The sequence below is a fragment of the Chiloscyllium plagiosum genome, unplaced genomic scaffold, assembly GCF_037043375.1.
Source record: "Chiloscyllium plagiosum isolate Xiang-an unplaced genomic scaffold, Cpla_swu_hap1 HiC_scaffold_16, whole genome shotgun sequence".
Taxonomy (NCBI): Eukaryota; Metazoa; Chordata; class Chondrichthyes; order Orectolobiformes; family Hemiscylliidae; genus Chiloscyllium; species Chiloscyllium plagiosum.
In genome coordinates this window covers 13,502,662-13,520,010 of record NW_028270154.1, presented here as the reverse complement: position 1 = coordinate 13,520,010, position 17,349 = coordinate 13,502,662, and the positions used below count along the sequence as shown (strand labels likewise).

The following is a 17,349-nucleotide window of genomic DNA, read 5'->3' as shown; positions in this document are numbered from 1 at the left end:
AAACAACCCAAGAGAAATGAGAATTTTTGTTTATTTATGCCATGCCTTATGATCTGAAATGCACTGATGAATGGGCAGTGGAAACTGATTCAAAAATAACTTTCAAAAAGGAATTGGATAAATACTGAAAAGGGGAAAAAAAAGTATAGCGCTATGTGGAGACGGCAAAACGAGTAGGACGAATTGAAAAGCATTCAAATAGCTGGCACAGGCATGATGGACTGAATGGCTTCCTCTTGTACTTAACGGTATGCAAAACCTTTCACAACTTATATAAAGGCGGTTTTTACAAAGCAGTTTCAGCGAAGGATCCGGTTTTATTTATGCGTTTAAATTATATTGTTCTACTTTGATAGTTGTGCACATTATGCCTGGTTCAAAGATTTTTATAAGTAGATTTATAAAATCTTTCTGAGCTCTTTCTGAGTCAATGCTTTACTTTTGCAATCATGTTTGCTTCTTCATTTTTGTTTTTTTCTTTATAATTTATTACTATATAGATTGAAAACCAGCTCTTATAGGAGGAAGAGAATGATCTCTAAATGAGACAAGAAGCAGGATTTTGTTTGATGGGTCAGTTCTTGACATCTGGATTAAAATATTGGTTTTGACACCCCACCATGTCAGGAGCATTATTTCAAAGCTAATTTTTTGACAGAGTCATTGGTTTGTGGCCAAGAGGATACTCACTGTTTGCTAGAGGATAGCAGGCAGGCTCTCAAAGCTAAATGGGTTTTCCAGAACTGAAAGCCTTGCAACCTCTCATTTCAGGTTATGGAGAGAGGGAGGTGCTCTTCATTTTGAGGTATCCTGTCAGCAGTTTTAATGTACTGGAATTAAAAAGAGCCACAACTGTTTCACCATCATGTGGGAAAGAAATCCCTCCTGGCCAAATTTGGGGAACATATGCACGTGGGTCATAACATGGTCCCAAACATCCTCAAAGCTCTTACTCTGCTGCTGGAAAGCATCTCCAGATATCTGGCATGCTTCCAAACCAGTTGACCCTTCCAGTTGCAATTAGCCTTTTTAATTGACTTAACAATCTACTTGCGGCTAGGTAGCTGTTCCTCACCTAAACTGAAAACAGAAAAGTAGCTGAAGTCCAGACCCCATGAAGAAGAACTGATATATTCTGACCATCAGGAAATTTTATGTTTTCTGATCTCCATATAATGAACAAAACCTTGTACCAGATCTTTCATACCTCTGAGTGTATTAAACTTCACTTCTGTTTTTTTTCCGTAGCCGCTAGAAATTGTACAGCTCATCTCTGGGTGGTTCTGTTTGTTATAAAAGCATCTCAAAGTAATTTTTCTTTGACAGTCCCTCATCAAGTTAGCAAGTTGACAGTGGTGAAAATAAAAATTTTCACGTTCTGCTGAATCTAACTTTTTGAAAAGTCTTTTTAACCATTAATGTTTCAAAAGAAACTTTAATCTCAAGTGCAACAGGAAAATAATTGACTTTGTATTCCAAAAGTAGACTCATGGCCTACATCTTGCAACCTTTTGAACATCTTCTGTAAAATTTGACTTCACAAGCCAACAAGTGTAGCCTTCATTTTTGGAGTTGCGTTTTCAGCATAACATTTGTGAGACCCCTCGACATAAGAATAAATGCATATGATTTATTTATTTCAAACATTAAAAGAGACCTATCCATCTTGAAGAAGCAAGAAGGTTTACAGCATTGAATTTTAATTACAATTTTACTGCCAAGCATTAAAACTGTTATGCAGTAGTTAGAGTGGCCAATGGAGAATGAAAGATTGGATTGCTTATAAACTATGGATGTTGATGAAAGCTTCCACGTGAGCCAGCGTTACACAAGTTGTGGCTGTACTGTCATCAATATTTTATCATTACTAAATATGTATGGTCTGGTATTATGTCCTGGTCTCAAAATACCACCATCAGCCTCCACAATTATTTTGTGATTCGTATAATTTATGGCATGTTGCAAAATTAATTGAGAGACTGCTGATTCAAATAAAAGATATCTTCTGTCAAAATTCATTTTTGTTCTAAATTATTTGGCTGCACAAAAAGATAACTATCAATGTAACTGGTATACTAGAAACTAAGAAATGCCAGTTGCTTGTAAAGCACATATAGACACTGCCGGTGAATAAATTTAATTTTCTAATTTTAATAAAATTCCATCATTTAAAAACTTTTTTGCGCACTTAGGTCTAGGTGCATCTTTTATTTTTAACAAAATTTATGCAGATCAATGAAGAGCTACCCTTTTTTCTACTCTTTCATGGGATGAGGAAATATCTGCCCAGGCCAGCATCTATTGCCCAATCCTGATTGACCTCAAGAAAATAGTAATGAGCTGCTTTCTTGAATAACTGAAGTTCATGCTTTTGACCCAGCAACAGTGAAGGAATGGTGATTATAGTTCCAGGGCAGATGATTAGTGACGTGGAGAGAATCTTGCAAATCCTGGTGTTACCATAAATATGCTGCGTCTTCAAGGTGGTGGAGGTTGCAGATTGGGAAAGTGCTGTTAAAGGACCCTTTGTGAGGTTTTTATAGTGCACCTGCCACTGTGAATTGGTGAGGGGAGTCAATAGCACCACTTATAATCAAGCAGACTGCTTTGACCTTGATGATGCCAAATGTCTTGAGATTGTTGGATCTGTACTCATTACACAAATGGAGAATGTTCTGCCATACCCCTGACTTGTGCCATGTAGTTACTTGTGGAGGACATGAATAACATGCCAGTAATTGACAAAGAGATGAAAATAAATGAGGACCTGGAAACAGTCATTATTGCGTAAGTAGTAGTGTTGGACAAGCTAATGGAGCTGAGGATAGACAAGTCTCCTGGCCATGATGGAATGCATCCCAGGGTACTAAAAGAGATGGCAGGAAAAATAACAATTGAATTGAATTTGACTTGACCTGAGTTGACACGATTCACAGTGAAAACCTTTGTCTTGCGAGCAATACAGGCAGATCACGTACTTAAGTAGCATAGGTAAACAGCGGCAGAAACAAAAACACAGGTACAAGCGAGTCCTGAGAATTTAAGAGTCCATTCAGTATTGCAACAGTAGGGTAGAAACTGGTGCATGTGTTCAGACTTCTGTGCTATCTCCCCGATGGTAGAGGTTGTAGAAAAACATTGCCAGGGTGGGATGGATCTTTAAGAATGCTGACGTCCTTTCCTTGACAGTGGATTTTCCAAAATTTGCTGAACTCTGGGGCTGTCCCAGAAGATTGGGAAACAGTACATGTGGTGCTACTGTTTAAAAAGGGAGGTAGAAAAAAGTTGGGGAATTATAGACCTTTTAGCTTAACCTCTGTAGTGGGCAAGATGCTTGATCTATTATCAAGGAAGAAAGAGCAAGGCGACTCAATAATATTGTCCTGTTGGGCAGACGCAGCATGGGTTCTTGAAGGACAGGGCATGCTTGACAAATATTTTGGAATTCAGTGAAGACATTATGAGCAAGGTCTACAAAGGGGACCCAGTGAATGTGGTGTACCTAGATTTTCAAAAGGCCTTTGACAAGGTGCCGCACAAGAGGCTGCCGCATATGATAAGGATACATGGCTTTACGGGTAAAGTACCAGCATGGATAGAGAATTGGCTGACTAACAGGAAGCAAAGAGTTGGGATAAATGAGTGCTATTTTAGCTGGCAATCAGTGACTAGTGGTATGTCTCAGATCAGTGTTGGGACCACAATTATTCACAATTTATATTGATGATTTGGAGTTGGAGACCGTGTGTAGTGTGTCAAGGTTTGCAGATGACACGAAGATGAGTGGCAGAACAAAGTGTGCAGAGGACTGTGAAATTTTGCAGAAGAACATAGGTACTTTGAGTGGGCAAAGGTATGGCAGATGGAATTTAATGTTAATAAATGTGAAGTCATGCATTTTGGTAGGAGTACCAGTAATAAAAAGGATTATTACTTGAATGGTAAAAAGTTCCAGCCTGTTGCTGTGCAGAGGGACCTGGGTGTCCTTGTGCGCGAATCACAGGTCAGTCTGCAGGTACAACAAGTAATTAGGAAGGCAAATGGAATTTGTCCTTCATTGCTAAAGGGATCGAATTTAAAAGCAGGGAGATTATGTTGCAGCTGTACAGGGTGCTGGTGAGGCCACACCTGGAGTACTGTCTCCTTACTTGAGAAAGGATGTACTGGCAATAGAGGGACTGCAGAGGAGGTTCACTCAGTTGATTCTGAAGTTGAGGGGGTTGCCTTATGCGGAGACACTGAGTAAACTGGGATTATATTAATCGGAATTCAGAAGATTGAGGAGGGATCTTATAGAAACATATGAAGGGAATAGATAAGACTGTAGAGAGGATGTTTCCATTGGCAGGTGAAGCTAGGACAAGAGGGCATAGCCTGAAGATTAGAGGGAGCAGATTTAGAACTGAATTGAGAAGTAACGTCTTCACTCAGAGTTGTAAATCTGTGGAATTCCTTGCCCAGTGAAGTAGTTGATGCTACTTCAGTAAACTTTTTTAAAGCGAAGGCAGTTTTTTTTGAACAATAAATTAATTGAGGGATACAGTGAGATTGTAGGTAAGTGGATCTGAGTCCACGAAAAGATCAGCCATGATCTTATTCAATGGCGGAGCAAGCTCGAAGGGCCAGGCGACCTACTCCTACTCTTAGTTCTTAAATTTATCTGCTTGAATAATAACTGGCATCAGTGCAGCACATGGGTACAATTTGAGAGTTGGAGATAGCAAGTTTATTTTTGTAGACATAATCTTAAAGTGAAATTAGTACGCAGTCAGATAGGAAATCTGTGACCATCAGGCATTCCAGAAGGACCGGGCATGATGACTTTGAATACATTTCACTCTCCAGCTCGTACTTTGCTTGAATGTTACTGAGATGGATGGTTCCTCTGGAGATCCCGTTTATGGCAGCATGACTGGCTCAGCTGTGTAGAGGCAATTGTGTTATGGGATTAGATGATTAAGATATAGACTGGCACTTATGCAATATGTTGCCTCTCTTGTGTCAGGAACAAGGATGTCATTAAGCAGTTACAGAGCAGGGCAAGGAAAGTGAGAGGTCAGCATTCACATTTGGTACTACGTTCCCTTTTTGTAGAAAACTCCCATTATGGGCAGAGAGTCTAAATTGGCTATTAATTAGCAACACCAGGATCTCAATTGGTCTCCCTGTTGCTCGATTCTGTCCCTGAGGATGGGCTGTTAAATTCCTTCCCTGCATTTGAGTTTATTCTATAGGCTGTCAACTAGTGGAATAGATATAAAGTAGCAAGTTTGTAAGGATATTACAAGGTGATGCAAGAATTACCAATTTCTTATAATTAAGAAATGTTAATTATCCTAATGTAGACTGAGATTGTGAAGGGCAAAGAAGACCAAGTATTTCTCGAGAGTGCTGAAAATAATTCTCGACATGCATGTTTTGTACTGTATGTTTTCAGTCCAATTAGGAAGGAGGCATTTCGTTCTGGGAAGTGAGGTGGGTCAAGTGAATCATGTGTCGGGAGGGGAAACATTTCAGGGATAGTAACTGAAACATCAAAGTTTAAAGTTGCCTATGGAATAGGGCAAGGTTGGGTAGCGTTTTCACCTGACTAAATGGACACAGATAGCTTTGATTTAATGTCTCATGCAAAGGGCCTCTGACTAATGTAGTCCTAGGAGAATAGTGCATAAAGTGTCCATCTGAATTATATTCACAAGTACTCTGATATGGGGCTTATGCCCACAACCTTCTGCTTTTACGCATCAGCTTTTAGCACCAGCTGAGCCAACCTGACACTTGACAAATAATTATAATTCTTTTCAGGTGAGGTTCAGAATGTTGTTGCATTTCTGTACCTAAGAGTTGTATGATCCCAACTATTAGGCAATAAAGTAATGTATTATTAAGGCAAGTGCATTTTGGTTTTGATTGAAATGCAATGGAGTCTCAGAATCCCTGTGGAATTGTAACTGAATTTCATTACTTATTTACTGAGTTCTCATTCAATTCCAAACCTCAACATTTGGGGAGATGTCAAGGCAAATGCTTGAGATTCATTCTTGATCATCCTTGTCACATGCCAAGAGAATCCAAGAACAAAATTTATTGGATCTTCTGAGGATGAGATGTTCCCACTTCTCAATTTTGTGAAAATTTCAAACTGGTTGGAGGTTAGCCTCTCAGATGGGAAATTCAGTGCTTTTTGGAACCCTGTGCAATGTCAAACTTTCAAGTTGAGATTGTATGTTGCGAACAGTATTTAGGATGATGAAAAATGTTTCTTATTGATCTCAATCGTGAAGTTGATGAGAAAGACTGACTCTTTTTAGTTTGAGTTTACTGCTCACAAAGTGCATTTGTGTCAAACTTTTATCACATTAAAAATACAGACTAAAATATTTCAAAATACTGATGGTCTATCTGGGCTGCACTGTTTTGACATTTTGACTTTTTCATATTTTCGTCTTTAATTCCTTGTGTGTAATGTGCTGTGTGAATGTGTTTCCTCCAGCAATGTGGACTTTGGGATATGTTTCACAGGCTGTAATAGTCTTCCAGTACTTTTAATGATGATTCTTCATACTTAACCTGAAGGATGAATTGTCAGCTAGCAATTTGACTGCAAAATTGTAGCTTGCTTGATCCTGATCTCCTGTTACACGTAACTGTACTTATATGCAAGATTTCTTCATGACTCAGCAAGTAAATGAACCAGTTACAATATATTTTCAAGTCTGTCATAAATTAAATGATCACAGCTAGGTCTCTTTCTGCCAATGTGATTCACTTCAGTGCCCCGTATGCTCAAAAGAGGAGAAACTAGTCCCTGATCCACAACATAAATGATCACCGGTGTAATCTAACAGATTGTTTTCTAAAGAACTCCAATTAGGATGTGTTGAACAATGTTTGATACTGTTATGACTCACTGGGATAGTGCACTGGAAATCAAGCCCCGGTATTCCTGAAATCACAACAAAAGTTAAAGATTTGAAAAATACATGTAAAGTTCCCCAGTTTACCTGACTTTCAGACTCAGATTGATAGAAAACACAAACCACTTTCTGTATTGAACAAGAGTTATTATTTAAGTAATTAGACTTTTTCATTACAGGGAAATCAGTATATAACACCACTAACTAAACTCTGAACACTTTATAAATTCTCTTTCTCTCTCTCTCACAATTCACTCAATTCCTTATGATTTTTCTGCTGTCCAGCATGTCATTTGTCACCTTTCTGCAGTTTCTTTCGCTCATTGGTGAGAGACGCTAGAAGACAGTGAGGACTACACATGCTGGAGAAATCAGAGTTGATAAAGTGTGGCACTAGAAAAAGCACAGCAGGTCAGGCAGCGTCTGAGGAGCAAAATGGTCGACTTTTTGGGCAGGACCCTTCTCAGGACACAAGGAGGCCAGTACACTTACCTAAACGTTTCTGACATGTCAGTGAAAAGTCGCAGCACACAACTGTTTTGGAAAAAGCAAACTGGTTTTGTTCCGGTTTATAGTGAATTTTGACTGCAAATCTCTCTCTCTCTCTGTGTCTCTCTGTGTCTCTCTGTGTCTCTCTGTGTCTCTCTGTGTCTCTCTGTGTCTCTCTGTGTCTCTCTGTGTCTCTCTGTGTCTCTCTGTGTCTCTCTCTCTCTCTCTCTCTCTTTCTCTCTTTTCTCTCTCTCTCTCTCTCTCTCTCTCTCAACTGCTTGTTGTCAGCAAAAAATTGTTTTAGAAAACAATTCTTTCTCCTTTCAGTCCCAGTTTTACAAACACAAAAATAAAAGACACAATCCTTACAACATCAGAAGCATTACCCAAATCTACACTTGGTTCACCTTATTGCTGCTGGAAACAGTTAGCCATGTCTGTATACATTATTCCAGGACAGCTCTGACAGGCCTTCCACAATCTATCTTCTAAATTTGAGATCGTGATAAACTCCTTAATTACACCAAGTTTGTTTTCCCACTGCCCTGTGCTCACTAACCTGTCAAAGGACAACTAGCTTTTAATCATATTATTGCAAAATGCAGTGGATTCTGAGAATCTGCAATAAAAACTAAAAAAAAAGTCTGGGGTTTCTCAGCAGGTCAGGCAGCATCTGCGAGAGAAACTGAGTTAATATTTCAATTCTGATGAAAGGTTATTTTGACATAAAAACGTTGGCCCTGGATTTTTAACACTGAAGCAGGTCGAGGACTTGGGAGAATTCTCAAGAGGAAGTGCCCATGAAGGCGTGCCGCAGCTGAAGAATGCAGTTGGGACAGCTGACCAGGAAAGAAGAATGCCTAACAAGCTCTGAGCCCAGAAATCCTTTATCACAGTGCAACACCAGTATTCCAAGGAAATGCTGTTTCATTGACAGCCTTGGCTTTCTGATCTCTGCTGTCCATTACACAATACTCATTATGTGAATTTGCGGCTTATGCTATTGACATCATAAAGGATCTGGATGATTGATACTTTATTGCCTTGGAGTAAAGGAACAATTTTTTTTTAGTAGATAGTTGTAAATTTTTAAAGGCTTGTTTACTTATGGTATTGTTACAATAGTGATTTTTGGTTCTATGCATTGTAAAGTGGATCAGTAGAAATGAAGTGGTATAGAATCCTTACATTGCAGAAGAACATTTGGCCCACAGAGTCTGCACGATCCTCCAAAGCACATCCCACCCAGACCCACCTCCCCACCGTATCCCGTAACCCCACATTTGCCCTGGCTAATCTACCCGAACACTATGGACAATTTCAGCATGGCCCTTCCAACTAACCTGCACAATTTTGGACTGTGTGAAGAAACCAGAGCATCCCAAGGAAACCCATGCAGACATTGGGAGAATGTGCAAACTCCACACACACACACACACAGTCACCTGAGGAAGGAATAGAATTGGAGTCCCTGGCGCTATGAGACAATAGTACTAACTACTGAGCCACTATGCCATTTGACACATGGGGGATGAAGCATCATTGAAGTGGATGGAAGAGGAAGAATGGTACATGAGGTGAACTTTTTGAAATGGTTCCCTGTAAATAATGATTCACAACACCTTTTGAGGTACCATGAATGAGGACTCTTTGTGACCTGAACCACCTTGCACACTTAAAATGCACTGCTGAAGTTTAGAAAACCTGGACAGAAGATCAGAAGTCTTGCATCAGGGCATACCAGTCATATTTAAAGGGCTCCTGAGGCCAACTTGACTTTCTGAAATTCAGCTTGTCAAATCTGTTGCTTTCCATAGATGCTGTCTGAATTGCTGAATGTTTCCAGCATTGTTCTCTCTTTCCACAGTCTTCTCCAGACCTACAAGTTGCCAAGATTTCATCACTTTGCTAATTTGGGGTCCAAAATGTCCCTGTTGGTGGTGATGTATGCATGTACCTTAGTCCTAATCTCTGGAATTTTCTTCTTGGAGCTCTCCACCTCTCTTGCTGTCTTTAAAACCTATCATCTTGGCCATCTGCCTAACTGCCACCTTTTGAACCCATGGAAAATATTGCATTTTTGTGTTGTGAAGTGCCTTTTGGAAATTAATGCACTACATTAAATATATATTGGTGTCCTAACTGACTGGCTGGTCATTGTAACATAGGAGAGTTAACTAATTAGCAATGTCCTTGGTCCTTTTGCTTAAAACCTGTTGTATTTTAGAAATGTACAGGAATCATTTTAAATGGTAACATTTATAGTTGTTGTTATTGAACATGACTGGAAAGGTGTGAAGTAGGACCAATGATGTGTGATTTTTGGATGCCTGTCAAACCTGCTCACCATTTCCTTGCACTGCACTGTTGTTGATTCTGCTTTCATGTCTAATTGATATTTTCTTAGACATGCTCACTTGTGCTGCCACCGCTGCTGCTGCATAGGGGATTCACATCATTTTTCACATACCGTGCCCAGAGTGATTTACCTTTCCTTTGTTAACAGAAGAATGGCTTATTATCGCAAGTTTTGGTGTGCTTAGCGCTCTCACTCTCTTCTACATGATAATCAAAGCAACCACAGGCACAGCAGAAGATGAGTAAGTATTCAGTCAATTCCCATTTTATATTTCATATATGTTTTCTAGGTGACATTTGGATTATGTTGATTTGTAGCTTGCCTTTTTGGAGGTTTCTTGCCTGTATTCTCAGTGAATGTTATGAGACAGAGAATGCTTCTCACTTAACTATTTGACTACTTAATCTAAACTCTGTTACTTTGTAATCTACTCCGAAAAGTTTGTTCAAACCCAACCTGGTAAAGAAAATTAATAAATGGAAAACAAGTAACACTTTCGCCATTCAGAATTAATTATTGTAGTTTGTTCTTAATTCCCCAGGGTGGTAATGCAATTTATTTTTGGATATTTGTATAATGTAATGGTACCAACTTATTGAATCCAGTAAGAACTGGTTCAGCAGGTGAGCCAAACTGAATTTGGATCAGTTCACCTGACGAAGGCACAATGCTCTGAAAGCTTGTGATTTCAAATAAACCTGTTGGACTATAAACTAGTGTTGTCTGACTTCTGACCTTGTCCACCCCAGTCCAACACCGGCACCTCCACATCATGATTTTGGATCATTGGCCTTTTAATGCAGAGCTAACACCTTTAATCCAATTACAGATATTTTAAAAGAAAAACTACATTTACATCCAAGCATTAACTGCTTACAGATCTGGCTACACAGTAAAAGTACGCTCTGATTTATAGAGTCATAGAGATGTACAGCATGGAAACAAACCCTTCGGTCCAACCCGTCCATGCCGACCAGATATCCCAACCCAATCTAATCCCACCTGCCAGCACCCGGCCCATATCTCTCCAAACCCTTCCTATTCATATACCCATCCAAATGCCTTTTAAATGTTGCAATTGTACCAGCCTCCACCACATCCTCTGGTAGCTCATTCCATGCACTTACCACCCTCTGCATGAAAAAGTTGCCCGTTAGGTCTCTTTTATATCTTTCCCCTCTCACCCTAAACCTATGCCCTCTAGTTCTGGTCTCCCCTACCCCAGGGAAAATACTTTGTCTATTTATCCTATCCATGCCCCTCATAATTTTGTAAACCTCCATAAGGTCACCCCTCATCCCTCCGATGTTCCAGGGAAAACAGCCCCAGCCTGTTCAGCCTCTCCCTGTAGCTCAGATCCTCCAACCCTGGCAACATCCTTGTAAATCTTTTCTGAACCCTTTCAAGTTTCACAACATCTTTCCTATAGGAAGGATTTATATATGCTAAATTAAATATTGACTCCTCAGATACTAGAGCAGCCCATGTTCAAATGCAACATGACCTGGACAATATCTACACTTGAGATGAAAAGTCGCAAGTAACATTTACACCAGGCAATCTAACCACTGCCCTTTAATACAAAGTGACATTACCATCGCTTAATCCTTATGGCATTATGGGTCTACCTACAGTTCAGGATTGCATTTGTTCAAGAAGGCAGTTCATCACCATCTTCTCAATGGAAATTCGGGATGGGCAAAAATGCTGGCCAGCCAAAATGATACCTACGTCCCAAGATTGAATTTTAATAAAGAACGTAGGAGCTCAGTCACGCAAAAATCCAAAGCAGGCTGATAAGTTTAATGATGAAGAAATGGAGGAAACTAGGTGTGTTTTGGCATTCCCTTCATTATATCATACTACTTCCAACTCAGCGGAGGTGATAAATTTTTACGTAGTTAGATGGCCAGCAGCTTTCTGGCTGCGTACAGTGACATCATCGTCGATAGCTATTCATTATCACATTTCTTTCACACATTTAAGAACAGAAAACTGAGTGGAATCTCTAAGTATAGTATAAGCCCCTCCCCCCCCACTCGCAGGGGATACGTCCCAAGATCAACCGCGGATAGGAGCGAACCCATTAATTTCAATGGGAAACAAACCTTCCCAGCAGCTCCCTGGTTCTGGAAGGTTCCCTATAATATGTAACTGAAACCGCAGAAAACGATTCCATGGATGCAGGGTCGCCCTGTGTACCTCTAAACAATATATTGGCAAGAACATACAAGATACATAATTGTTAGTCAATGACCATCACAAACGAGAGGATCTAACTAACTCTCCATGGCCGAATGGAATCACTGAATCCCCTACTGTCAAAAATTGCAAAGTGGGGCTGTTTGCAGAAGATTGTCATAGCTTTTTATTTCAGTTTTACACTTATGTAACACTAGCTACTAGAGCAATAGACTGAGAGTTCTGGTAACAAGCACATCTCCCCCAAAGCCTGCCTGCTATCTACAGGGCAAAACCTCAGAAATGCAAAGTCATCCACTTTTCTTTGATGAGTGCAGTTCCAACAATGCTCAAGAAGTTCCATACCATCCAAGACCGCTTAGGAACTCCACTAGCTGCAAGTTTCCCTCAAAGTTGCACATCATGCTGATTTGGAACTGTCGCTGGATCAGAATTCTCAAGTTCCTTCCTTCACAATACTCTGTATACCTGGACCATGTAGACTGCATTAATTCATGAAGGTGGCTCATCACCATTTTTCTGAGGGCAGTTAAGGGTGGACAATAAATGCTCTCCTATCAGCAATGCCCACATCCCTAAAACAACTCAAAAAAAAGCAGGTGACCATTCAGCCCCTCAAGTCTACTCTGCTATTTAATAAGATCATGGCTAATCAGTCTCTTAACTCCATCTACCTGCCTTGTCTCCATATTCCTTAACTTATGTCTAGTAAGATACCTATCAATTTCAGGTGTAAAATTATTAATTGAGATAGCACCTATTGCTTTTTCTGGGAGGGGGTCCCCAATTTCTTTCACAATGTGCATGAACTGCCTCCCAGCTTCTCTCTTGAATGTCATGCCTCTGATTTTGAAGTCCTCGTTCTGGACACACACTATCTATACACTTAATGCTTTTCAAAGCCCAGGAGACTTCAGTCAATGCTAGAATGTTAAAATGGGGGAAGTAGGATGGAAATAAACACAATTCATCATGGGGAAGCAGAAAGAAACTGCCGGTTTCCAACTATGGTAAACTGATATAAATATCAAATATTTATTGTGCCATTAGACATGATGGTATAATTGATCCAAAATTAGCCTAAGACTTGTTTGAGGTCATTGATTTCCAAGCAATAAATTGTAGCAGATGAATTGAAACTAAACTGCATGTATCTATTACAGGATTATTTTTAGAAAGGTAGATGTGATTTGGAATTTCCGAAAATTATTTACTCTTGCATGTTATGAACAACCTACAAAAGGCAGATAATCTGAAATCATTCAATGAAATTGAGATTACACAAGTTAAGTGAACAGTATGATTCCCATTTTAGATATGAAAGTGAGACAATACAGTTGTGAAAGATTGGAAATGAAAGAAGATAATTGAACAGGTAAGTACCACCATGGCAAGTACTTTGCCAATGAACTTTCACCAAATCAATTTTAAAGGTGTTAGATTTTGGATGAATGCTTTTCTATAGGATTCACTGAAAACATCCTTTTCAAATACATTTTAGTGCATTAGGTCCAGAGGGAGGATGGCAATTGAACTATAGATTTCACCTTGACAGCCTTCTGAAAATGGATTCTTATAGTGATAGTATGTTACACCTTACAAACATGTAAAAAGAAATCAAACCCTGTCTCTCTGGGGAAAGTGTAAAAGTGCTTTGTCATGACTGAATTGTTCTCACTGAGAGCTTTAGGAACCCTGTAAATTAAGGTTTTGTTTTGAAGGATAACCCAGTTCCAGTTCAGAGGAACAGTATGTGGGAGTATTTGCCTGTGGTGATAATGATGTGTAAAAATATTTTGTGCAATATTTCTTCATGCTTCCTATCTTATTTCACCTGTCAAATTTTAGAATCTATTTAAAACTTACCACATGGAGTAGTGGAATTGTCCGCTGGCTGGACAATTGTTTCATACCCTCCTTAAGCTGATAAGTGGCAATCCAAGGGCCAAGCAATTACCATTTCAAGAAGAGGATCTTACTGTTGCCCTTGATATTCAATGTCATTACTATTAGCTGTGAAACCCTATTGTCAATATCCTGAGGGTTACTGTTGACCTGATTCCGAATTGGACTAGCCATGTAAATATGGTTATAGTTCCTAACTTGGAACTATATAACTTTACTATCACTGGATCATAGCCATGGAATTCCCTCCCTAACAATGTCAGTGGTCGAAGAAGATAGGTCATCGCCTTTTCAAGGGACATTAGGGGTGAATAACAAGTCCTGACAATTCCACATGCTGTTTTTTTTTAAGAAAACAGCCCCCCTTGCACCTTCCCAAGTTATGTAATGGAAACAGGTACTTGTTAACAATGTTATCTACATCTTCAGATGTCCCACCTCCTGACAACTGTGTGCCAATCTGAGGCAAGCAATCTTCAGTACCAGCAGCATTTCCAATAATAATGGCTGCTCTCATTAATGTAGTAGGCAGAATCCTTGTGGGTTACTGGATGAAAAGTGTCATTAGGGCAGGTCGGGGAGGCCCAGTGACAGCGAGAATAGTACTGTTGAGAGAGTGGAGCCTCTCTGTGATTGGCCATTGCCTTTAATGGACCTCTCCATTAAGTACAGGCTACCGAAGCATGAAGGATCTTTGCCACCAAGTAGCAGGCATGCTCACCTCAGTATGTCCATGTGGCCCCATCCATCAATGGTGGAAGTATGATGCACTAGAGTGGTTACTTAGGGCCTTCAGCTGGCTTCCAGGTGGGAAAACTGTCCTTGACCTTCCCTCCAATCCTTACCATCTTGCCCCATAGCTCCCAACAGACTCCTGGTAGAAGCATTAAATTTCACTCATTGTCTTTAAGCAGTATATGATTATACATCTGTAATTAAACTAAGCTTCAAATCTTTTCAAAGGTCACTGATCTTTAATAATCTTTATTTTTTTTCATCAAATTGCTCCTAATCAATTAATTTAGACCTCTTTGAATTAATGGCTCATTCCTGGATATTTCCATTAATTTGAGCCCTATCTTCTCTTGTCGCTTCATATTGATTATTTTCATTCATAATCATCTCATCTCATCTCCATTGCTGATTCAACTGTGCACAAAGTGTATTGGAATCTGCCAGATCACACTGCCTTAATATCCAGTCCTTCCTGTTGCACACCATTGCGGATGATTGAAAAAGCCAAAAACATTTTTTATGGCAAATGTTCTAATAGTCTAGCAAGTCCAATTGTGACATACTTAAAATATTGCTGCATTTTGGATAAACTGCTCAAACATTGATATATCTAGATGTAGGACATGGAAAAACTGGAAATTCATATGTGATCCATATTTCTAAGCGATGTTTCATCATACTGTGCACATCTTCTTTCTAATGTTCAAGGAAGACTTGCAATTCTTTTAGTACTTCTTGTGGCCTTGGTATACCCAAAGAACCTTTAGCCAGTGAAGTATTTATTGAAGCTGGAAATGTGTTGCTGGAAAAGCGCAGCAGGTCAGGCAGCATCCAGGGAACAGGAGAATCGACGTTTCGGGAGATTCTCCTGTTCCCTGGATGCTGCCTGACCTGCTGCGCTTTTCCAGCAACACATTTCCAGCTCTGATCTCCAGCATCTGCAGACCTCACTTTCTCCTCAAGTATTTATTGAAGCATAGTTGTGGTTATAATCTAGTAAATATGGCAGCCAATTTGGACACAGCAAGAGCCTCAACAATAACAGCTAATAACTAGATAACTTGCTTTAATTATGTATGTTGATGATAAATGTTGCTAAAGGGACTGAGAGAATTCCCTGCAATATTATGATTATTGATCTTATGATCTAGATTTCCAACTAAGTTATTTAAAATGTTCAACTTTTTAGCATTTTGTTCAAGGCTCACAAGTGTCACAAACTACATAGCTCATTTGTTCACAGAAAATCCTCTAGTCTTAGATTCCAAAAAGAAGCAGTGCTATTAAAATCTAAGCATGTCATCACCCACGTCATAATTTATAAGACATAAGAATACATTGAATGCTAGAAATCTGGAAGAGAAACAAATTCTGACAACACTCCACTCTAGTTACCCTGGCTGTCACCTTCTGCTATATTCCATTAAACCTTTTTTTCTGCTTTGTCAGAATTTCTAATCTCGCCTTTCTCTCTGCTATAATCATTCATATATCTCCGAGATTCTTATACATCATCCTGTTACTCTAATTTCTCACTTTCTAGTCATTCCATTATTGTTTCTGTAATTTAAATCATTTCCAATCCTCCAAGCTCGGATTGTTCCTCCTCCTCCTTCCTCTACCCAGTTTACGAGCTGTGTTGCTTCTTTATAAGTTAATAATTTTCACAGAGCCGAAACATGGGACTTAACCAAACTCACTCCACAGCTGCAAAATCATTTGGTTCTGTCATTATTTGTTTTCGTTCATAATTTCCATGAATTTAGTTTACTCTCTTCCACATTTTTTAATGAATTTTTTAAATGTCTGTCTCAAGGTTAGCCTGGCAAAGCATTTATTGCTCATGAGCAGCTGTATGTGAAAGATTTGTTAGATAATTTTGAAGTATCAAGTTCATGTGGTGAAAGTATTGTCGCAATGCTGTTTAAGGTGTTCCAAGATCTTAACTCACTAATGATAAAGATCTATAGATGTGCAGCTCAAAACTATTGTGTCCTCTGAAACTCTATGAAAGTGAAGTAAAAGGGTTAATGAAAGCATTGCTGAAAACAAAGAGACATGCTGTCAAAGCTTTTCATCTTGCACTCATCAAGACAAACACAAGAATGACAAATTTCAAAAGCAACAAATTATACTACGTGTGTGTGAGTGAGAGATTCAATACTCCATACGGAGCTTCTTATTATTTTTCAATATGTAAATAAATACTTTTATCCAGGTCATTCTTGATGATTTCTTTAGTGTTTTATCATCTTTAAATTTTCCAATTCGGGAATATTCTAGTGTTACGGTTACCTCACTGAACTAATAGTCAGAGATCTGGAGAAAGTTTGAATCATATCACTGCAGTTGTGGAATTTAAATTTAACTAATTAATCAGTAATAGTGACTTTCTACAGTTGGTCGGAGTAGACTGTTTTCAGGTAAAGGGACAATTGACAAGTGGAAGGCTTTCAAAAGTATGATAAGTTTAAACTAGTATGGCGGGGGGGGGGTGGGAACCTGAGCTATATACCGGTGGTGAGAGTTGATGGAGATGAGGCAATAGCAAGAGGTAACGCAGCCAGTGGGAAGGAATTTCATGGGAAAGAACCAAGGAATCGGTTAAAGTGTGTTTGCTTTAATGCAAGGAGTATCAGGAATAAAAGTGATGAGCTTAGAGCATGGATCAATACCTGGTGCTATGATGTTGTGGCCAAAACCGAGACGTGGGTTTCTCAGGGACAGGAATGGTTGCTGGAT

General features: G+C 39.3%; 1 protein-coding gene across 6 annotated transcripts in view; it reads left to right on the top strand.

Moving 5' to 3' along the window:
- Nucleotides 1–17,349, top strand: part of rnf130 (ring finger protein 130) — a 170,044-nt gene that overhangs the window by 128,249 nt on the left and 24,446 nt on the right. Inside the window, exons 7-8 of one of the 6 annotated variants that reach the window (XM_087995133.1) lie at nucleotides 9,916–10,006; nucleotides 13,283–13,342. The exons of 2 other annotated variants lie outside the window; for them this stretch is intronic. In XM_087995133.1, the coding sequence (XP_087851259.1) occupies nucleotides 9,916–10,006; nucleotides 13,283–13,310 (119 nt within the window). In that variant the 3' untranslated portion in view covers nucleotides 13,311–13,342. Of the gene's footprint in view, nucleotides 1–9,912; nucleotides 10,007–13,282; nucleotides 13,343–17,349 lie in introns of all 6 variants that reach the window. 3 more of the 6 variants (XM_087995132.1, XM_087995136.1, XM_087995134.1) reach the window with 3 other exon arrangements.